The sequence below is a fragment of the Dreissena polymorpha genome, chromosome 7 (genome assembly GCF_020536995.1).
Source record: "Dreissena polymorpha isolate Duluth1 chromosome 7, UMN_Dpol_1.0, whole genome shotgun sequence".
Lineage (NCBI taxonomy): Eukaryota > Metazoa > Mollusca > Bivalvia > Myida > Dreissenidae > Dreissena > Dreissena polymorpha.
Window position 1 is genome coordinate 104,844,245 of NC_068361.1, and position 25,555 is coordinate 104,869,799.

General features: G+C 33.9%; 2 protein-coding genes across 2 annotated transcripts in view; one reads left to right on the forward strand and one right to left on the reverse strand.

Moving 5' to 3' along the window:
* The window catches only part of LOC127837264 (uncharacterized), a 289,076-nt gene extending 282,357 nt beyond the window's left edge, over positions 1-6,719 (reverse strand). The window contains exon 1 of the mRNA XM_052364190.1: positions 4,911-6,719. Coding sequence (XP_052220150.1) covers positions 4,964-6,673 — 1,710 coding nt within the window. The 5' untranslated portion in view covers positions 6,674-6,719 and the 3' untranslated portion in view covers positions 4,911-4,963. The remainder of the gene's footprint in view (positions 1-4,910) is intronic.
* Positions 1-25,555, forward strand: part of LOC127840004 (sodium-coupled monocarboxylate transporter 1-like) — a 639,226-nt gene that overhangs the window by 489,604 nt on the left and 124,067 nt on the right. The window lies entirely within an intron of this gene.

Below are 25,555 nucleotides of genomic sequence, written 5' to 3' on the forward strand. Positions count from 1 at the left end.
GGTGCGGATACGACGTCCGGTTAAACTACTTTGTGGTGTGATGGGATAATAAACCCGAAACCAAAGACGTTAAAAAGCTCGTATTGGGAATAAAGATGAGTAATCGTTCAAAGAGGGACACAAAAACGATCGACTATAAGAAATTTAACACTTCTGGGATGGCGGACACGGGCGAACAAAGGTTAAAAATAGAAAAGTCGACCGAAGTAACACAATTAGAGGCTACAGCAGCAGAAGTAAACAAACATGGCGTCCTCCAGTTGCTAGAGGACGATGACATAGATGAAGATGAGCTTTCTTCCATGAAAAAAGAAATTGAAAAACTCAAGAAACAAGAAGAAAAACTACGCAAACAACAGGATTTCCATGAAACCAAAAAGCAATTAGAAAAACAGAAGGCGAAGATCGAATCACTAAAGGGTAAAATAGAAATACTTTCTAACGATAAAACTAAAAGTAAAAGTAGTAAAAAGAGTGATCATGGAAATACAATTATAATTGATGACTTGAGAAAAGATAAATTGCTTAGAAATAAAGTTAAAAAGCAAATATCAAAGCTGGGTCTAATAGATGAATCTGAATCAGATGGTGACATGGAGGAATCTATTAATAACTATTCAGAACAAGAGTCTGTGTATTCTGATGAAGATTCTTGCTATAATTCAGACATATCTCATATTAGTTCAAAACGGTCAGTCAAGAAAGTTAAAAGTAAAAAGTCAGGCAATGCAATTACATCTAACGATAAAGTTAAACACTCCCAAAGATACCCACACACATATCTAAGATATGAATTTGTGAGCAAAAACATGACATTTGAAAGTTTAGATTTAAATTTATTTATAGCAGGAGAATTAGAAATTATATCTGACTCTAGAACCATTATAATAATTCATAGAATATTCATGCAAACACATTCAAAGCATAATTCAAGCATTCCTTGCATTAAACATTATACAATATCTTAATAACAATTCAAGCTGAAAACAAATATTAAATATGTAAATAAACAGACAATTTCATAAATGCAAAGCACTACACAAACAAATATACAAGCAAATTAGTAAGCAATAACAAATTATCATTTCTCTTATCTCACAATGACCTATTCTATAAAATGATTCACGCAAAACAACTTTTAATTGGGAGGGTGGGACTGGGAAATTCAAATTTTGTAAAGCTGTGTGTTCAACGCTTACATAAAACAAGTATAAAACAATCTTAAAAAAACCGTGCGCTCGAGTTTACAAATCAACCAATCATAAAAAGGTTAACTTCGCTCAGAAATCTATTATTAGAAAAGCCACGTGACAACTATAAACCAGAGTTAACTTGCGTCATACATTAAACATTTTAATTCGAGATTAAAATTAGCCATTTTCTTTCCTTAAGTTTTAATCGTTGATAAATTATATATATATAGTAATAAATACAATAAATAACAATTCCAATGATAGTCAAATTTTATTTGGCCTTGTAACACAGCGAAATTAATTCAAATAATATCATAATTGAATTACCAAATCGAACAAGAAGTAATGTAAATCAAATAGATAAATTGATCATACATACAATTTCATTTAAGACAATTATAATTCACATGTAATAATTCATAGAATATTCATGCAAACGCCAACAAAATGCCAAACACACAAAAACAAACAATACAAGAAAAGCAACACAATTAAGTAATAGCGACATATACTGAAATAAGCAAAAGCGTGCTAATTAAAGCAACAATAACAAACAATATATAGAGATGATCATAAATAATCAAACAATGACAACATGCAATTTCTTACCTACTGCCTTTATATCACTGATCAATGAATCAGTCCATTCTAATTTCTATGAAAAACAATACAATTATTTACATATATACACTATCAACAAGTTATTATATATGTTCCGATATGAAATTAGCAATGTCCACTTTGTCTTCTAAAGACATATGCAAATATTTCTTATAAGCGTCTGAAGACCAGTCATCTAAAAGCTAAATTTTATCAGTTGATACATTTAATCTGAATGCAAAGGAAGCAAAGCCCCTTCTAAAAGAGTGAGTAGAATTTGGATCTACATCACATTTTGATAGAATTTTACGCAACTTTTTTAAGTACATGTTATATGTGACTGGTTTTCCTGACTTCAATACAAATAGAGGAGATCCAGGTCCAGCAGGAATTTTACTTATCATATCCTTAAAGGATGCCATTGGACATAATGGTGAACTTTTAACTCTTACTAATGGACTGCATAGTACACGTTGTCCAAATTGTATAGTTTTAGTCCATTTCATTTTAACCAGAAGCTTATGCTGTTCAATCAAAACATCACCCCTCAATAAGAATTTATGATCTTTTAAGTCTTGTAACGTTGTTGGAACTAAATAAGATTTTCTAGCTAAAAGAAAAAAAGCAAAAACAAATAAACACCAGAAAACTGACGAGTTTATGTCAGAACTATCTAGTACCGCATACATTTTTAGCAAAAGTTCTGGAGATATTGGTAAAGCTTGTTTAACTTGATGACTTAGCATTCTAGAAACGCCTTTAAAGGTTAGATTCAGTATGAATTGACTTACTTTATCAAAAGAAAACCCAAGGATTTGATGCATGGTACGAACTCCACTTACATAATTACGAATAGAATCAACTGATTTAAAGGATCTACTAAATGTCATATGCCATAGATGTACACACACTACAATGGTCAACATCTCTAATGCACTTATATGTAATTCTAATTCTTGTATGAATGTGGGGAAAGTTGCATGAAAATAATGTCCTTGTAAAAACCCACCACAACCACTTAAACAAAAGTCACCAACCATATATTATATTTATTATGCCACATTTAAAACAAATAAGAAAATATAAACAAGATAACAAAAAAAACAACAACCGCTCAATTGAATTGATGTACGGTAGTAAAATATGAAAATGAGAAAATGAGAAACGGTACGATAACTTCCGCTAGCGTCTTTGTGTATTTACACATAAAACTATTTCGAAAGTAAACAACAAACAATAACATTTAAACGCACATAATTTTATCGAAAAAAAATGAAATGAGAAATCGATACTTCAAATTCCGATTTCTGAACTAAAGATACATTTACAATATTTGTTATAATAACACAATTAACAATCGATTAACATCCCTATTTTCTATTACAATCTGATAATTTATCGTTATTTGAGTTTTAAAATTTTGTGCATCGGCCGGGAATCGAAGCCGAGCCGCCCGCTGGCAGGTGAGCATTCTACCACTGAACCACCGATGCTTACCAATACAGCTAGTCATTACATCTCATTGTTAAAACTACAATAGACCTTACGGCTTAAACGTGTTGCGAAGGTGTGCAAGTAGATGCTCTTATTTATGACGAACAAATTGTCCAAATAAGTGTAGACATTGAGAAGACATTCTACCTTTTTTGTGAAACCTTAAGAAAACGTGGAATCATAATTATATAAATCGTTTTGAATACAATACACTTGATTTTTTTTAAATATTTTCTGTTATGCCGGCTTATCAAATTCAATTTTAATTTTCATTGTGATTTTCTTTTAAGTTGATGTGCTGGCTTATCCAATTGATTTTTCAATGTGTTAGTATTATTTTCTGTTATGTGGGCTTATCAACTTGATTTAAAAAAACAGACCTCAATCATCAGAAAAAATACTTTGTTTTACTTTTGTTTAAATTACATCCAAAAAAATGTGAACAGATCACATTAAAATGGCCTTGAAAAGGTCTATTTACCTGTACATATTTTGGGAATGATTGGAGATTCCTTTTTTAAAATAGAAGCAGTTCTTAATAGCTATATCGTGTACGGACAAAGAGTTGTTTTTGTCGAATGTATGACGTAATACTTAAGAGAACTCAAATGAAGTCACATGAACACAAAATAAAAAATTCACATAAAATCACTCACTCATCTCAGGTAACATAAACATAGAATAATTGAACACATACAACATGCATATAACTGACTTAGTTTTAGTCTAAGCTTTTATTTCCACGTTAGTTCCCTAAACTATTTCCCATGTGTGTATTACACTTGCAGTACAGAATTTAGAGTTAACAGTTAAACGACTTGCATGTAGCATAAAGCGGCTTGTTAAGAAAATTGACGATAACGAAAATACAAGATACAGATACCAGTTTAAATGAGATTTTTTTAAATAACGAATCAACATCACTGAAATATATGTTATATGCAAATCAAAACTAAATGAACATAAATAACAGTACATGGCATGCTGAATCATGAAACAATTGTTGAAGCTTACACCGCTTCATTCTTGAAATTTGATAATTGTGCGTGAACATGTAAGCTAACTCAAGTTTATACATGTTAGCTATCTCAATGTTATTTATCATGTTGAGATATTGAATGACTGACAACAATAAGTACACATATCTGTGAATATAGAACAGGTTAAATGTTTGGCTATGAGAAAATAAACAAACTTTTATTCAAACATTCATATTAACTAGTTTTTAGTATTTGAAATTAATTTGTATAAATAATCTGAATGTACGCTTATGTAATACGTGTAGTAACATACCACACATATACGCACAAAACTCAATACAGATACTAGTATGTTGTTGTCCCTTACTAGAATATGTAATTATCAGAACATATCGCAAAAGAATGCAGGCAAAGGTCTGAACATACAAAAATAACATTATTTATGTATGCTGCAATTCATTATCAATTCACTAAGACTATATCACAGAATCTCAAACTGTTGCAACAGCTTGCAATTGGATGTTATTCAAATAAACGAAATATATTAACTTATTCCAATACATTAAAATGCACATTGCAAAGCACGTATACATTATAAGGTACATGGGTTTATGCGTTTGAAATATCGTGGGGTTTGACTAACCTTTCTATTTGAATTATTTGAATGTTAATTATAGATATAAGCAATGACATTGATCAAGTAAATGTATAAACTCCCAGATATGGATCGAGGTCATTACCTCCACCACTCAAAGCTATTTTATCAAACGTGTTATTGAAACATATACCAAACGGATAGTCTGTTTTTTTCTCTAAAGGGAGAGTTCTGATATAGTGTCCACTAGGACTGATTTGAAGTATGCTTAGAAGATAGGATGTCACATACACATTGCCACAAGGATCCACGGCGATTTGCTGTGCGCCAAGTAGATCTTGGTGCTTATATTCAAATACTTTCTCTCCATTTAAGTTCAATGCCGTTAATGTTTCCTTCAACCAATTTGAAATTATTAACACACGATTATGCGCATTAAAATTACACAAACTTACTGGCGATGGTACAAACTCTTTTATTTCTGAGCTTATATTGATTTCACGAAGCAACGTTCCGTTATTATTAAGAATATCGATCTGCCCCCTGTTATTTGACATACATATGTACTGGTTGAGTGAGGCATGTCTAGTTACATCGTGATACGGGATTCTTGTTTTCAGTTCTGTAATTACGTGCACATTTCCATAACGTAGTTGTGCAAATGCAATTTTGCTTGCACATGGTAAAGAAATCACCATGTCCGTCGGACCCGTCTTAGAAACTGACCAAGGAGTAACGTCACAAATGAATTTTGATAATACAAAATTACTATCTTCCTCAATCACTAGCAACGCATTTACTTCGTGTAAAGCTATCACGATGTTCTTATCTATCCATATACATGAACGCGCGTCAGGACGTTTTTCCTTGTCAAACAAGGGTATAGTACTTAAATCTTTAGTACATTGAAGCTGTAAAATTCGCTTCGTGTATGGCTTATATTGACTATTATCAGTATCGGATCCTGTCTCACTAACATCACAAGTGCAGTCTTCTATTCGCAAGGAATTCTTAACCTCTAACAGTAAACGATCAAAAGAGGTATCCTCAACACATTTAAAGCTAGATTTGCTTCTTCTTTTATCCAATTCACCTACGGTTGATTTCAATCGACATACCGAATTCTTTTCAAGCTGGCGCTGCAGGAGAACAACGTGTTCATTCGTTCCAAATTTCTCAACTTGTTCAATATAAGTTGACTGCTGTTCAATGGCATTCAAAAACTGACGTGCCTTTTCGTTGTTTGTTTTTATTTTTTCTCCTATAACTTTCTTCTTATCAGCAATAGATGATAGCACTTCATTCTCAAATTGCGCGTATATGTCTAAGAGTTTCTGTTTAATAGTTTGTAGTGATGACATCGCTTTATTTTCTATTTCAGATACCAATTCTTCATGTGTGCGTTCATGTTCCAAAAGACTCTCGCCTTGCTGTTGCAAGTCATGCAAGATTGTCTTCAATCCGGTACAATCCACTTTTATATCAGCCAGTACCTTTAGTGTCTCGCACTTTCTGTGCTCAGCCAAAGCACACGTATTACAGCATGTTACATCGTGGTCTTTACAAAGGTGAACCACCCTTTCTGTTTCGTGATTTGGACATGCAATCAATCTTTTCAGAAGTTCTTGTATCTCCTGGGGAGGCACATCCGAAAGGTCACACAACTTGTGGAGTTTTAAAGCCTTTATCCTTGCATGATCATGTTTACAATTTCCACAAAGTGGTTCTTCACATTCTTTACAATACACAACGCCTTCTATTTCGCCTTTCTCCTCCAAACATGGACCGCATAAGTACTGTTTGACAGACATTTTTGTGCAAAGTCTAACGGATTCACCTCCGTATTTATATGCTAAATCAAATACCTGGCATGTGCATACACATCAGTATATCGATCGACTGGGACACTTACTGTGTTACAGAACAAATGTAACTACATTTTGAACCATGTATAGCTGCTAGTTCCCCTGATATAATAAGTACATACTATGTTATGCGCATGTTTGCACATCACAATCCACACGCGATTACTGCTATACATTGTGTTCTTATTATTCTTAAAAATAACTTAAATCTTTTCACACAGTGGTTTTAACAGTCTCTGCAATACACATATTCCTCTAGTGCGGCTGTCTGATTCAAAAATGCACGCTCATTGAAACATAATCGCCTATTTATAGTCTAAATCGAAAGTAGGAAAAATACCAAGCGTATTCACACTTGCCTGAGTACGACGTGGTATGCGTTATCAATCGTGATACATCGGCTCTCTCCGGACTCCTTCATATTGATGTATGGAATAAATCGTCTGCTAATCCAGAGTGATGCGTTGACCCACGTTAATATTAATACAGAATGCGATCGATTCAAACGTGAAAAATAAGAATTAAAGGTAGTCTCTGGCGAAACCACTCCGTCGATGAGTGCTTCTTTATTAGTTTGCAATATATTGTGTGTAACATATTAAACAATAGTTTTAATGTATCATACGATACTTAGTCATTGCAATCGACTGTTTTAAATATACTTAATTACAAAATAAAGCTTATCATACATAATTCCTGAACTTTGACACAACCAATGTATTTAGTGTATGGTGACATATACCTGTCTTACGATAACCAACTCCTGAGCAGTAAGGTTTGAACAAGATATGCTATTTTAACGATTATTATACTTAACTATTTGTGTTTTAAAACTATTTAATAGTCCATGATATCATAGTACCGAAAGGTGATGTAGGTTGCATTTATTGGGACTTTAAAGCTATGAAAGCTATTACACTAGTGAATCGTGCTGTAACAAAATGATCGTGGCACGATAATATGTTGATACCTCATAACTTGTACCCGGCTTCCGCAATAAATGAACACTCGTTTGTATTTGTTTTGCTGGCGTAATACAGTCCACCGTATGAGGCAACTTATTTTTGTGTCGGGTGTTTCAATGTTATTTACTTTCGCAAATATTATATCGATTTACAATCCAAAATATAAGTTGCTCATCTCGTTACAACTCTGAACATAAAAGTGAAAATCAAATCATGGTGTCCGTGTTGGATGAGTTCATTCAAGTCTTTAGTTAAGCAGATATATCTTACTAAGAACAGCATCGTGAAATATATAAAAATATATGTCAGCTAGCTACGATGGAAGATCGCTGGACTACGAACAGGAGAATCATGTGTTTTTATTCCTGAACCGGCAACATAATTGTTTGGGGAATTCGTTTAGAAATTATTTTCACTGCGAAAGCATGAGCACTTAACACGGGGGTGCCACCTGAACCAGGACAAATGTACAAACGTTAACTGACCTCCGTGATATGAGTGAAATACGCAAGAAATTCCATCAAAAAACTTAAATCCCAGCTCATCCCTACACCACCCCAACTCCGAAATAAACACCTTTGCTTGTATAATTTTGCTAAGTCTGGTTAATTAATTAGATTTAGATGGAAATATGTGAGTCATTTCGTTAATGTGTCAAAATCAATTAAGATGCTTAATTATTAAACAATTAATAGCGCAATACTCATGTAATTATTATTATTAAAAGTTATTGAACTCTGTCCGTCCTTTAACTGAAATCTATTTACATAAGAAGTTTCGTATAAATCCCTCTGAGTAAAGTCCTGGAAAAGTAACCGAAGGCCGCACAAAAGGCCAGACGGAAAACATGCACTACTCTTACATTTTTCTTTTGCTGGCGTTTAATAATAACACGAGTTTTATGCACTTAACAAGCACTTTTTTCATTAATCTTATTGTTTTTTATAAGGAAATGGTTGACAGGATTACGTATATGCATTAGATGGTATTCAATGTAGCAAAACTGTAATATTTCCGTTTGTAATAATTAGAATTACAATGACAACGATAACAATTAACAAAAAGGTGCCTTCACTCGAGTTCGAACCCTGGACCTCAAGGTGCAAATGCAAATTCTGTGTCTCTACATCACGCATCTTTTGAATTTTTATTGCAGTTTAAAAGGTTTGACGGATTTGCAATTATCGTTGAAAAGCAGCATTATAAATAAATTCGACATAATTATTTACATGGTGATTTATAAAATTAACAATATGAAAGAAAGGCATTTTAACCAAAATATATGACAAACGAATATAAATTCTTACTACGAATTGCTAGTGTACTTAAAAACTTAACAACCAACAATTTGTTTTCGTTTTTTCAAAATAACCGTGGTTATTTTAGCAAACATTACATTTTTGTGTATTAAACTTGTGTCGCGCGTAACTCGAAAAGTATTGCTACTAGGGTGCTTACACTTTCGTAACTTACTTACCATATTTCGCCGCCGCACTTGTATAGTTTGTTTCGCAGGTTTTCGACACAATTGTACTTATGGACCCGTTTCATTAACTTTCGTCGCGCGACACTCAAAGTGTTGGTGTTTGTTAGCCATCATGTAAACTTGCGCAGCGTCCTATTTTGCGTTGGAACTTTTCGTTACAAGCGAGTTGCGGCTGCATTCAAACAAATAACACATGTTAACTTGTGTCTCCCGTTACTCTCAACAGAATAACTACACGAAGGATAAAACCTTGCTCACTTTCGCTCACCTTTTGTTTTGGTTAGGATACTTTGTGTACAAACGAAGATATGGCCCATTTTTCGAGAAACAAACTGATGTGGCGCGTAACTTAAAAGTTTTGCTGTTAACCAGCGTGTGAAATTGAGAACCTCTATAGTTCAGACTTTTTTCCGACATTAGTGAATTTTTTAGACAATAGGAAAATGAATGGTCATCAGTGCCAATAAAATGTTTGTTTCCAGCTCTGATGAGGTACATATGCAGCAGGCCGGATAGATTAAACAATATTAAAGGTGGTTACCAAAGGATCGCACGACGCACGATGAAAGGCGAGCCCAAGAACTCACTCTGCGCGTTGCGCAAGTGAGTTAAAAATAATTCATTCATCAAATATATAAGACATCACAAATCATTAATCTGTGAAGCCTTAGCTTATGATAAAGCCTGTTAAAATATATTAATCATGTATATTAATCCATTTCTATATGATTCATTCAGAAAGCACGTTTTTTTCAAAGCATTTTGTTAAAGCAGTAACGTCTACGCACATGCTGTTTTTAAAATAATCTCTCAACATTATGTAAACTAAATAGAATTTCAAAAGCTGTACTTTTGCAATCAAAATCACTGGCACGTTGAAATCAATCGTTTAAGAAAACAAAAGCACTGTTTTCATATTTACATTGCAGATACTAAAATTAACCAAAATTACATAAAAATACACGGTAACATAATTCATGTTACTTTACTATAGCTTGTGGATTTAGGTTCATTTATCAGCAAAATCTTGCAAACTTGTAAGCAAGCACCAAATTTTCCATGAATGTACCTTAATATGTGCTCTTTCCAAACAAAAACCGTTAGCCACCAAAAATAATAACATGGCGGTCATTTTCTTCCCAAAATGGCATCTGCATAATTGTATATACAATTTTTATTGAAAATCAAGGTATTTGCACTCGGAGACTAATGAAAACAAACATTATTCAGGGTGCTTTGTTGCTAAGAATGTTTAAAAGATACAATTTATTCTTCTTTGACATTGAGATGTGAAATAGTGTACACTTGAATCAAAATTGTCGCAATTTGCACAATAATTGTGAACCACATATGTACGTATATATCACAATAAAGTTATAATATAAAGACAATACACACACATGTATGGCACACATAAACAGCTGTGTTAAAACATGTTGAAGAATAATAAGTATATATAGCATTTAAAAAGAAAACAATTTTACTCCTATGGGTGCGCTTATTATGGATTTATTGGTATCAATTGTTGGACAGTACCTTCCAAAAAATAAAAATAACATAATATAAACCACAATCATCACCTTTGTCATAAAGACTAGTTTGAACTTCAAGATTATTAATAATAGTTTATTGTAAATCTAGAGGTGCAACATCATTACTTGAAGACTTATATTTATTGACTCTAAGTTATGTGTGATCCATCTTGTTTACTGACTTTTAATTGAGTTTGAAAAACTAGCAGGGTAATTCAGAACTTCTCTCCTTATAATGTATATGAACTTTCTTTATTCACATATATTGTTTAAGGATCGTTGGGTGTTTTACTATGGCATGATTAAACGTATGATCTTATTAAGACATTTACTGGCACTTTATTGTAATTGGTACTGTTTACATACGCCCTACAATCAATGCAGAGTATGAAAACTCATAGTCAGAAGATTGCTTTATATTAAATATGTAACTTGGCTGATAAAATGGCAATCTATATTGCAACTATCTTAGTTTGAGATAAATAAATGATGTAAGCACTCGTCAATAGACTTTATCAAGATAAATACGGATAAAACCCCAAACACGTGTTGTTGACGTCCGAGCATTTAACCTGTATATGCATATCAGTTGATTTTAAAACATGCGATCATTCATGTGACGAGGTGACCTAAACATAAGATAATTCAAATAGTATCTGTGCTTGAGATATTTAATTAATAGAACGTGTAATGATAAAATCAAGGTGTCCTTTTCTATAACATGTGATATTCAGATAAAGGTTGCAACATATTAGCCAAGTCAGCATTTAATGTTGTGCATGGATATTCAGTCGATTCATTGATTTGCAGTATACAAATGACACGCTGACCCCAAAATATAAAACCTAGTGAAAAACTTCATAATAACGTTACGGCTCAATTTTCATGAACTCGCAGTAAGGATTGTTACGTTACTCTTCAGACAAAGTCTAGTATCGTGCTATTTGCGAAAACAAAACCATATATTTCAAAACTAAATATATTTTAATCAATAGATGTAAACAAGAGTTTATTTAAATTTATTGACCTTGGCTGAAGTGTCCTCAAATGTGTCAATCGCATCTTGTGAGTGATAGGTGACACGCGTGATTCAATCATCACTGGATAATTCTAGGTAGCAATTAGCTGCTGATAATATCAGCTTGATATACAGAAAACATACCTATGATAGTAGATTCGTGTATTTCAAAACATTTAAATAAACATGTGTTGTAACGTTTAGTTGTGTCTTAATAGACTGAAAGAAGGTATGATCTTCAATACCGTTTACGTAGTTGTTCACAAACAAATGGAAATAATAACTACAAATGAAAAAGTATACGTACTGAGGTACCAGTAAACCTATTGTAAATACTTGTAATTTAAAGAAATTGAACAGGTGTGATCACAAAGAAGTCACAGGGGGCCAAAGTACGTTGACTCTGGAAAAGTGACATGCATAACTTAGTGACAAATCTTTAAAAACAGACATAATAATACACACACTTGGTATTGCTAGTGGGACTTTTCAACACAAAATATGTATAAAAACCGTTTTTTATTTCTTATACTTCTCATATTAAGTATACATATGTAACAGTATTCATTGGGTTCAATTCCTAGATGTGTATTATTTTGTTTTCGATCCCTACGAGCATTGTTATCAATCTTTCACATATTCTCAATGACTTACTTTCACAATATTATTATACGGGACTCTTGCAATAATCAAACTCTCAGCTATATGACACACGGGGTCGGTGAACGAATGTACTCATAAAGGCTCCAATCATTCAAGAAGAACACGGCAGAGTTAACAGGTATTTCAGAAAGAACTCCGCGGAAATCACCATACAAATCATATGCCAAAATACCGCAAGTTGTTCCACATTTAATGAAAATAGTGTAAAAAGCGTTACATAAAAAACTTCTTCAATCATGAATATCGTACAAAAACATTCTCTGCATCGCCCTATATTTTTTGCAAAACAAACATCCATTGATAAATATAGTCACACATAAACGCATGCAATTAATAATGTGACCTGAACGCATGCAATTAATAATGTGAACTTCATTTAACTTCACTTCAAAGACGAACGTGTCCTGAGACTGAAACAATGAGTGTGTAATGGGACAATGCCAATAATCATACCACCAGTGTGTTTATTTACAAGTATGACCATCCTAGATACATCTTGTCTGTTTTCTGTATCAGTTGATTCCTAAATTTGAATGCCATAAACGAAGTCAAAAAATAAAATATATGATCGTTCATAATCCGATTTTAAATCCAATCAGTTCATGCTTTTGTTTAAAATCCTAACATGGTGAGCTAATTGTTTGAATTCAACTCTAGTTTTAGTTTGTTGTTAATGGAACTTTCATTGATATTTGCATTCACAATCGCTAGAAATAATAAAATATACAAAAAATGCATTCAAGTTGATATCAGTCAGTAAGGTTTTTAATATCAAAATAAGATACGAAATTGTTTTGTTCTTTATGTAACTAAGCTTTAATTTTAGAAAATGTTTAGAGGAATCAAAGTTTATAGTTCTAAAGTTTGAAGTCTTTTTGTCACACAAACTGAGGCTGGCTGTTGCAATATATATATATATATATATATATATATATATATATATATATATATATATATATATATATATATCTTGGAAATAAAAGAGTGTGCACTATCGACATTTAGTTTGTGTAATTTTAATGCGCATAATCTCGTGTTAATAATTTCAAATTGTTTAAACAACAAATAAGTGGCATTGAACCTAAATGGAGAAACAGTATTTGAATATAAGCACCGAGATCTTGTTGGCCCACGTCAAATTGCCTTTGATCCTTGTGGCAATGTGTATGTGACATCCTATCCTCTCACCATACATCAAATCAGTCCTAGTGGACAACATATCAGATCTCTTCCTTTAGAGAAACAAACAGAATGGCCGTTTGGTATATGTTTCAATAACACGTTTGATAAAATTGCTGTTAGGGATGGACATGAATCCGTCGTCAATCCATATCTGCGATTTTATACATTTACTTGATCAATGTCATGGCTTATATCTATAATTAACATTCAAATAATTTAAATGTAAAGGTTTATCAAAACCCACGATATTTCGAACGCATAAACGGATGTATCGTATAACGTATACGTCTTTTGGAATAGACATTTCAATGTGTGTGAATAGGTGAATGTATTTGATTTATGTGAAAAGTATTAAATTTCGAGATAATGCTCTAATATAAATTTCAGTTGTGTAGTCTAAGTGAATTGTTAATGAATTGCAGCTAAAATAACTAATGTAATTTTTGTATTTTCAATCCTTTCCATGTACAATTTGTTTGCGAGATGTTTTGTTAAAGTAATGAAATATGTACAAAGGGACATCAGCGTACAAGCATTTGTATCGAGTTTTGTGCTTATATATGTTTGATATGTGAGCACAAGTAATACATATGAATAAAGTCATTTTATTTATGGTGATTGATAAAAAAAACTAGAAACTAGGTAATATGAACGTTTGAATAAATGTTTATTAATTTTCTCTAAGCCAAAAATTTAACCCGTTTTATTGTTGACAGATATGTGTACTTCTTGTAGTTAGTAATTCAATATCTCAACTTGATAAATGACATTGAGATAGATAGCTAACATGTTCACGCACAATTATCAGATTACAAGTATGAAGCGGTGTATGCTTCAGCATGTGTTTCATGATAAGCATGTCATGTGCTGTTATTAATATCTATAGTGTTGATTTGCATATGATATAACTTTCAGTGTTGTTGTTTCGTTATTAAATATTTCTTATTTCAACTGTAATGTGTATGTTGCATTTCCTTCATCGAACATTTTCTTAACAAGCCGCTTTATGCTACTTGCAAATTGTTTAGTTTTTAACTCTAAATTCTGTACTGCATGTGCAAGTGAAGTACGCACACTAGAAATAGTTAACGGTACTAAAGTTGAAATATAAGCTTTGACTGAAACTAAGTCAGTGATAAGCATGTTCTTGTTTGTGTTAAATTAATCTATGACTTATGTTGCCTGAAATGCTAATGCAAACCGAATAATCAAACAGACAAAGTTTAATATTAACAAACAATAAGTGTCATTTAAAACACATACGATAAAAAACCCAGATTAAAATGTTAAGTAAGTTAACATTAAAAAAAATCATGTTCCTTATTTGGCACAGCAAACAAATAAACTGTAATATAGTGGGACCATTCCCGGAAAACAAATATGGATAATTATGAGCGATTTCCATATAGCCTAATTATCAGCCCGATAAGGTTTTAATTTTATTAGTTCACAACTCATAATTAGCCTGGAGAACATATATGCCATAACGTATTCGATAATCTTACACAAAATGAAAAATGTCAGTAATAGTGAAAAACACGGCGACACTATACAGAATGGGAAAAAAACAGGCAAACTTATATATATATATATATGAAACACATAAATAGTAAAAATTGTTTGGTAACCGTATACTTAACCTACTATGTCCTTACCATTACGACCGTCACACGATAGGATACGTATCGGATCATGGTCTTTATCTGTCGCTTTCGGCTTATAAATGCTGTATTGCAGTGACCTCTTGCAAAGACAAAGATAACATTGTGCGAATAATTGACAATATCAATGTTCGATAATAAAATAATCAGCACTTCTACGACTTCATCTGCATGTACTACAACTACGACTTCAACCACTACAACAACAACTACTACTACTACTACTACTACTACTACTACTTCTACTACTACTACTACTACTACTACTACTACTACTACTACTACTACTACTACTACTACTACTACTACTACTACTACTACTACTACTACTACTACTACTACTACTACTACTACTACTACTACTACTACTACTACTACTACTACTACTACTACTACTACTACTACTACTACTACTACTACTACTACTACTACTACTACTACTACTACTACTACTACTACTACTTCTACTACAACTACTACTACTACTACTACTACTACTACTATTACTACTACTACTATTACTGCTACTACTATTTATACTGCTACTACTACTACTTCTACTTCTACTACTACTACTACTACTACTACTACTACTACTACTACTCTTTTTACTACAACTGTATGTGATTCAAGGCGGAATGGTGTTAGTTTATACTGACATAAGTATGTGAACATAATATTTGAAAACCAGTTAATCCAAGGAAAGTGTGAGTCATTTAACTGACCCGCGTGTTTTGATTTAAATACAGTTGAAAACAGAAAACACTCATATTTACCAATAGAATATGAAAAACACATAACACAATTTCTAATAAGTGTGGACATCGCAGCTGATGTCGATGATGGCGTTCATAAAAATGATGATGCTAATGTAAGTACTAATGATGAGGGTTGTTATGAAACGGAAATATAAACCATTTGTTTCTTACAATAAGTAAACAAGTGAAACCTGAATGAAGACATTGAAATATCACTATTAAGCAAATACAAAATCAAAAACACGGCAATTGCATGATTGTATGAAGATTTAAATTTTGTGAAACACTATCTCAATACAATCAACTCTTATTATGTTTGCAATGCATTTATATCGTGATTATTATAGATGTATCGTTATAATTGGAGGCGACCGAAGGTTAACCCCAACTCGATCTGCGTGTCCGTCTGAATCTGGATCACGCGATAACTGAAACAAGTATTTAAGATATGTTGGTAGAAACTTGGTATATGATTGGAGGGTCATATAGGGAATATGCACGTTAATAAGGCTGTACTAAAACAAAAGTTCCTGTGGCAACAGATGCTATGACTACAGAAATAACTCTTTGCGAATAGATCCATCGGTTCTTTTACGTGCTCAGTGTATAGCACCGATACAGGCGAGAATAACCTGGGTTTCATACCAGTACATCTCTAGTTGGGTGGGAAACACTTGAAGCATTTCTGAAATTTCCAGTGCCCCGGCCAGGAATTGAACCAGGGACCTCTGGAATGGTAGACCAGTGTGTTACCACTAGACCACCACATCATCACATTTATAAGTTGAACTGGTGAACTTTCATAAAATAATGCAATTGATACCTGAACACGACTCAAATCTGATGTAGTGGTCATTGTCTACCCACACTACCTGTCTATAAAAAGCAATTAACTACATATCAAAACGAACATGTTCACGAAATAATTGTCACACTTTGCAGGTTTTTGCTTGATAATATTCTGTGTATAATTTTAGTCAAGTTGCACATTGCGTCTCCCAATCTCTGAAATTCTGCTATACAGTAAATATAAATAAAACAAAATCGACAACAAACATTTAACTTGATAGTAAATGTTTATATCATGAAAGGTCTACGGCGTTTAAGGATATTTCAAAGGAATTGTTTATAATACGAACAAACATGGCCCGTATTCACCAACCCATTCTTAGACTTAAGAATAAAGAATAGACTAAGAACCAAGAAAAATGCGTTCAGTGTTTGAATATATACAAGCTACCACTGGTGATTATGTCATTAACAAAATGTTCTACAAGAATAATGATGTAGATAGAGGTGGTTAATACCACGTTTGACTCAAAATTAAAGGAATTTTTGAATTTTTTAATTTAAAGAATATTCATTATTCTTAGACTTAAGTCTAAGAATTGTTTGGTGAATACTGGCCTAACCTTAGAAATACGCCTTAGGTTGACCGTTTTTTGTGAATATGACTTAAGGCATTTCCTCAAATTAAAGGGATAAACATAAAAAACTTAGGCAAAATGAAAACCTTAGGTTATTTTCTCCCTTAGGTGGATGGTGAATACGGGCCCTGACCTTTACTGTTATCGGAACGCTACGATCCCTTCTTATGCAGGATCGCTCGCTATTTAAAAGCTTCCGATTTTCGTGTTGAATGCTTAACTCAAACATTGGGTTTTGTTGGCTATGAAACACATATCATGTTTGGAACGAATGAACATTGAGCTTATAGATTTTATCAACGCTATTGCTTTATCACAAAACAACACAAACAGTCCCAGACATGAGCGTGTCATATTAAATGATTGTTCTAAACTCAATTGAAAAACAATGGAACATTTATCAACACTACCTTTTATTCGAGCTTAAAATCCCATCAGCTGGGTTTATCGGTCAATTTAGAACTTTAATCCGCAGCTATAGCTTATTAACCTCGCGTGATTAGAGCTATATGTATAAGCAATGCAAATCCTTTTATTGAACGATAAACACAAACGATTTTTAACAATATTTCTTACACAACAATCGGCTGAACGGTATAAAAACGTGATCTAACATACATATGCAAGATACATATAAAAAACAAACAACATACAGACGAATCATGTGTTAAAGCAACCTATCATTCAAATAAATTTATACACTCGGATGTATGGTTTTAGAATCCCACCAACAATCGCAAGTTTATCAAAAGTGTTGTTGAAACATATTCCCGTTGGTCGTTCTATTTCAATTGAAAACAGAGATCTTATATACTGGCCTGTGGGGCTGATTTGGTGCATGTTATAAATAAACGATGCCACATATAGGTTGCCAATAGGGTCCAATGCACATTTTCGTGGCAAACTCGGCTTTTCGTGTTTATACTCAAATACATTTTTTCCTTTTAATTGTATAGCAAAAACCATGTCAGAGGAAAAAAACTGAAATATATAAGATATTGTTAGTGCAATTAAAGGTAACTTTATTTCTTACAGACGACTTTATGGTGTGTATCATTGGTGAGCTTAAATTGATTTCCGATAGCAATGTTCCAATGCGATTCAGGATGTCTATCTGTCCGTTCTCTGTAGAAATACATATATAGCGTTTTGAAGAGGTGTCCATAGATACGTCATTGTAGGGAACTCTCGTTTTCAAATTCGTTACAACGTGTACATTTCCATAACGAAGTTGAGCAAATGCAATCTTGAAAAATCCTGGTAAGCAAATTAAAAATTCAGTTGAGCCCGTTATTGAAACCGATTCAGGACAAGAGTGGCACTCAAATTTCGATAATACATAATGCTTGTTTTCATCAAATACTAATAAAGCACATTGTGTTTGTAACAACAACACATTGCAGTTTTCTATCCATATGCAGGAATTAGGTAATGGTGTTGTTTCTTTTTTAGTTTCAAAGAGGTTTTTTTTACAAAGATCAAATTCAGTTGAATTCGTAGACTTAGTTCTGTACATGGCCGAAAAATTTTGTTATCAGTGTCAGAACCTTTCTCACTTACATCACAAACAATGTCTGTAATTTGTAGAGTGTTCCTTAATTCCATTAGAAAACTATCAAAACAAGTATCCACGGTACAGGTAAAATTCAGTTTGCTACGATTTGTGTCCAAATCACTTACAATTTATTTTAGACGACACATTGAATCTCGTTCGAGCTGGCGTGGAAAAAGCGCAAGGTGTTCTTTTGCTCCGAATTGCTCAACATGTTCAATATAAGATGACTGATGTTGAACATCATGCAAATATTGCTGCAATGTATCATTCTGTCTTTTTATTTGTTCACAAATTGCCCTTTTTTAGAAGCAATAGCCGATAACACGTCATTTTCTAACAGCTCATATATGTCCAAGAGTTTTTGTTTAATAAATTGAAGCGCTGATAGTGCTTTTCTTTCGCTTTCATAAACCAAATCGTTGTGCCTGTGTTCGTGGTCTAAAAGACATTCGCCTTGCTGTTTCAAGTTATGCAACACTGTCTTCCATTCGGAACAGTCACTTGTTGTCTCATGCAGTATATCAGACAGTACCTTTAATGCCTAATTATGGGTGGTGCGGTGGTCTAGTGGTAACACACTGGTCTACCATTCCAGAGGTCCCTGGTTCAATTCCTGGCCGGGACACTGGGAATTTCAGAAATGCTCCAAGTGTTTCCCACCCAACTAGAGATGTACTGGTATGAAACCCAGGTAATGCTCGCGTGTATCGGTGCTTTACACTGAGCATGTAAAAGAAATTTCATTCAAAAGAAATACACATACACGCCTCGCACTTTCTGTGATCAGCCAAAGCACACTTACTACAGCATTTCACATCGTGGTCTTTGCACAGGTAAACCATTTCTTCCTTTTCGTGATTCGGACAGGTAGTCAGTTTCTTCAGAAGATCTTGAATCTCCTGGGGCGGTATATCCGCAAGGTCACATAACTTATGGGCCTTTAAGGCCTTTATTCGTGCATGATCGTGCTGACATTTGTCACTAAGTGGTTCCTCACAATCCCTGCAGTACACAACTCCATTTTTCTCTATGTTTTTAACAAAACACGGTCCACATAAATGTTTGGTGACAGACATTTTCACCACATTTCAACTACGTGTTTTGTTACTCTAAATCGAAAGTAGGGAAAAACAACTACCGGGCATGTTTAAACGCGTATGAGTTTTGGAACAAAACTGATATCAAATTCTTACATTCGTCATGGCTATAAACCTGAACAATATCAATAAAGAAGAATCCAAAAATCGGTGCATTAATTGTTATACAAATCAACAGCATAATTATACTTATTACTAGAATCATTATTAACAGCATGATTTTCATTATCATCATAACAGCAACCACCTTTAATAGGTCAATTATTCTGTCATTATCGTCGATTAAAATGTTAACGGAATTAAATTTTTGTATACCACTTACACAAACATAATGCACATGAATACATAATATATGTGATATGTAAACATAAATTACTGCTGTTAACAATATACACTACGCCGAAGCCGATCTCGCGTTAGCTCGTGATTATTCGACAATCGTCGCAGGAAATTCATATAAAATATATTATCAAACAAAAATAATAACAAGAGGGCTACATAATAGGCCTTATTTAAGCGTATGTTCTTTTTTGTGACCCCCGGGGCAGGGTCAAATTTGACCCAAGGGGCATAATTTGAACACACTAAGTAGAGAACTATTAGATGTCACTACATACCGAACTTGGTAGCCCTAGGCCCTACGGTTATGGACAAGAATATTTTTAAAGTTTGCACAAAATAGGCTTTATATAAGCATATGTTCATTTTTGTGACCCCTGGGGCAGGGTCAAATTTGACCCCAGGGGCATAATTTGAGCAAATAGAGGACTATTATATGTCACTACATATCAAATTCGGTAGCCCTATGCCATACGGTTAAGGACAAGAAGGTTTTTAAAGTTTGCAGAAAAATAGGCCTTATTTAAGCGATTGTTCATTTTTGTGACCCCCGGGGCAGGGTCAAATTTGACTGACTAAGTAGAGAACTATTAGATGTCACTACATACTGAATTTGGTAGCCCTAGGCCCTACGGTTATGAACAAGAAGATTTTTAAAGTTTGCACAAAATAGGCTATATATAAGTATATGTTCATTTCTGTGACCCCTGGAGCAGGGTCAAATTTGACCCCAGGGGCATAATGTGAACAAACTTGGTAGAGAACTATTAGGTGTCACTACATACCAAATTTGGTAGCCCTATGTCATACGGTTATGGACAAGAAGGTTTTTAAAGTTTGCACAAAATAGACCTTATTTAAGCGTTTGTTCATTTTTTGACCCCCGGGGCAGAGTCAAATTTGACCCCAGGGGCATAATTTGAACAAACTAAGTAGAGATCTATTAGAGGTCACTACATACCGAATTTGGTATCCCTAGGCCTTACGGTTATGGACAATAATATTTTTAAAGTTTGCACAAAATAGGCTTTATATAAGCATATGTTCCTTTTTGTGACCCCCGGGGCAGGGTGAAATTTGACCCCAGGGACATAATTTGAACAAATTTAGTAGAGGACTATTAGATATCATTACATACCAAATTTGGTAGCCCTATGCCATACGGTTATGGACAGGAAGATTTTTAAAGTTTGCACAAAATTGGCCTTATTTAAGCGTATGTTCATTTGTGTGACCCCCGGAACAGGGTCAAATTTGACCCCAGGGGCATCATTTGAATATATTTGAAAGAAGTTCACCCCAGGAACATTTGTGAGAAGTTTTATCAGAATTGGACTTGTAGTTTATGAGATGTTTAAAGAAAAAGTTAACGCACGGACGCACGCACGACGGACACAGGACCATGACATAAGCCCCGCTGGCCTCTGGCCTTATAGTGTTGAAACTCTGGCTCTTTCTATAAAGAACACTGATTTTTATGAGTAAACTTTGTTTTACGAAATAATTTACGAACTATTCGTTGATTTTTGAGTCTTGACGTCGCTTCGAAATACGCGGGAAATAGCATGTAAATAGCAAAAATAAACGATAAAGAAAACATAATGTGCAGACATTTCTTTCCTTCTTGGTGGGGATGTCAGTACAAGTAAGTAACTTTTGCGTGGCCTAATGCTGATTTACGTTTTCATTGTTTCAGGTGTTTTGCTCGTCGCATTTCCCGTCACAATGATATTCATCCATTTTCGCTCTTGACTTAAGTGTCTTGAACAGTACTTGTAATTCTTGGCAGCCTTCGATTTCACATTTAATGTTATGAAGTACAATATATATCAAACAACTCTATTGTCATAAGGCTTTACAATTGTACTAATTATTGGTACTTTTACTTAAAATAAAATCGCATATCAATTAATGAAATTGACTTCTGTCTCTAATGCGGTGAAATAATCACGGAAAGCTTAACGCGAATGTGAATTTTGCACAGTGGCAACATATGACTTTTGTTGCGGTTAAACCTATTTATTTAAGCTCGATTGCATAGAAAGCCTAAGACTTATTTGAAACGCTCTCGAGTCCGTTTCCTTGGACCAGTACTGGGATTCTTTGGGGTAGATCTTAAGAACGCCTCCACAGTGGGGATCTAACCCTTGACTCCCCCCCCCCCCCGATCGCTAGACGGACACCATATCCACTACGCCACGGCGACCTTTTTGCGCGATTACAGTTTTGAAAAGTGCCAACTTTGTTACAGTATTTTTCTCGATGATATTCTTCTAGGCAACTTGTAACTTTCTGTATTGTTTCATGGATCCGTTTGTGTATTGTATTTATGAGTCATGGTCTAATGCACTTTTCAACGCATATTTGGTCAAGTAGTTCTTCTGTTTCTACTTCAGTATTCATTGACAACGTACATTGTATAGCAACCAACCATGTATTGGATTGCATCATTGAATCATATGTATGGATGCACTTTACATACATTAAAACAATACAACGTTAACGCGAAAAGTTTTCTTTTAAATAAATTTACAAACGCTTGTAATAGCCTAGAATGTTTAAACATTTTTAGATATGGATTATTGAGGAAACGAACAGACAAATTCTATTTAGTTGCCAATTTTACATATGTATTCCTAACAAATACAATATAACTGTATAATGCATACATGTTTAGTAAACAAACGCAATAAGACTTATTAATTTCTGAATATAAATTAATCATATTTATTTTCGCGGAACCGATTGTTGTTTACTGGTTTCTATAGATACGATTATGTACGGATTGCCTCGGTCGAGATCGTTAGTACAATAGAATTACGCAGTTTCCGTACCACGTGATATGACGTCATTCCACCTTTTGTAAATTGCCTATGCTGGTGTTTAGATTGCCAAAAACGTTTACAATTTATATCTCGATCAATCTTCGGAAACGCCTCGCGGTAGACAAAGGCAGCAAGTGGAATCAATGGGAGGACAATACGCACTTTCTGAACCCCGACTCGGGTAATTTTTTTTATTGCTTTTAAGGAGATTTTTCGTGCTCCAGTTAGTATTCGTGCTCCATAAAGTGTTTGTTCCTTTCAATAGAAATTACGAAGCGGGGTGCGGTTTTACTGGGGAATCTGTTACTACATTCGAAAACGTTATCTACGCTCGATTTAGCAAATCATCGGGGGCGACCCCTGAATACGGGTCAGTCACACGAATTACGGCGTTAAGCGCACAATAACTTGGACGCGCCGTGTCAGTCTCGCTGAAACAACTCATGGCGAGGGGCGATTATGTGAACGCGCTTAGTACATCATATTTAATTTACAAACATATATTCAAATCATTTCCGTTAAAAATGGACACAGTATTTTTAACAAATAATCTTGGTTAAGTACACAACATCATGTAATAAGTGTGAAACAATAAGCTATTCTAATTAAAGCACTGCAGCAGGTCTGTTTTTCTACTACAACGGTATATTGTTTTTCATATATCATAAATTTAGCATTGTTTGTTTTTTGTTGGCTATATATCATGTTCTATCAAAATAATTACTCATTTTGGTGTTGTTTGTGCATATTATTTTATTCAAGCTAAACGTCTCTTTTTCTCTTCACAGCAATTGTTTATACATAATGGTGTCTACCTTATCAATAGCTTGTTTTCAGTGTAATCACAGTCTGTTATCATTCCCTAGCTAAAACACGACGTTTCGTGTATCTGGCATTTGTTAGAAAAAAATTACCCTGCACAAATCCTAACTTTGAGATAACAGCGACAATATCGTGGAAACTTAGCGAACATGTATTTAAGTTAGCAAACATGTATTTAAGTGAACATGTTTGTCATTATTTGTCATTTCATTATTTAATTTCAAAGAAATTCTGCATTAATTATATTAATATTTGTCAAATACAATTTTCTTTTTTCAATAACAAGTTAAACTCAGAGGTTTACAACAAAAATTCCCAATATGATTTTACGAACAGAAAAGTATATAATGTGTGATGACAGGTTATGTTATTTTCTTTCTTGGTTGCAATTCACCGCATACATATAACGCAAGCTGTTAGGCAAGACCTTAAAATTTGGCTAACCTTTTTGCGCAATTACAAGGGAGTGTCAATTTTCAATGACATTTTTCTTGTGTTCATATAAAAGTGGGTTCTATAGGGGCAATCGCGTTAACGTTACGTCCGTGTACACATATATTGGTTTCCTGTTTATTCCTAAATTAAGTTGGTTTAAGGCTAAAGCTAAGTTGGCAGGTGTATATAACTAATAGTGTGTAAGACAACATTGGCCAGTCTAGTGTTTATCATTCAAGTCTGTACATATTGGCTGCTTTCAGGGAAAGCGGGGCTTGGTGCATGTCAAATAAGAATAGCCTGTGCGCACTGATTAGCCTGTGCAATGCGCACGGGCTAATCGAGGACGACATATCTGATTGTATAATGTTTATCGTTTAAAGAGTCTCTGGTACTGGGATGACAATTAATGCATATGCATTAGCCCTGTTTTTCCCAAAATAAAACTTAAATTATATTTTGTATTAATAATTTAAAAAAACAAAACACATCTGGACCGGTGCTTTAACACACACTCTTTATAAATTTAAATGGGTTTTGTTCATTTAAAACTTGCAATATAAAAAGCTATAACATAATTTTTAAAACTCAGTTGCGTCTAAACTTATACAACAGCCAATACATACAGTGCCTTCAGCGCTTTCATTAGTGTGAGCGGTAGCTCAAGCTAATTTTACAGACCATATTTTGCAAATAAGTATGTGGCAAGAAACCTTAGGTGCGGTATGGGATCCAACCCCACTGCCTGTTGCATCAGACGATAAATTCCATTCTCCTAGCATAGTTGTCGTTCGTGCCTCAACATAAATGTGAATGTGATGAACCGCTGTGTATTGGCACACTGTGCAGAGGGTGTATATGACTCATAGTGTTAACTGCTTGTAAAACGAGATTGGCCAGTCTATCATTGAAATATGTACATATTGGCTGCTTTCAGTGAAAACGGGGCTTAATGCATGTCAAATAAGATTAGCCCGGCATACCGAGTAGCCTGTGCAATGCGCACAAGCTAATCAAGGACGACATTTTACAACAGCGAAAACGTACAGTGCTTTCAGCGCTT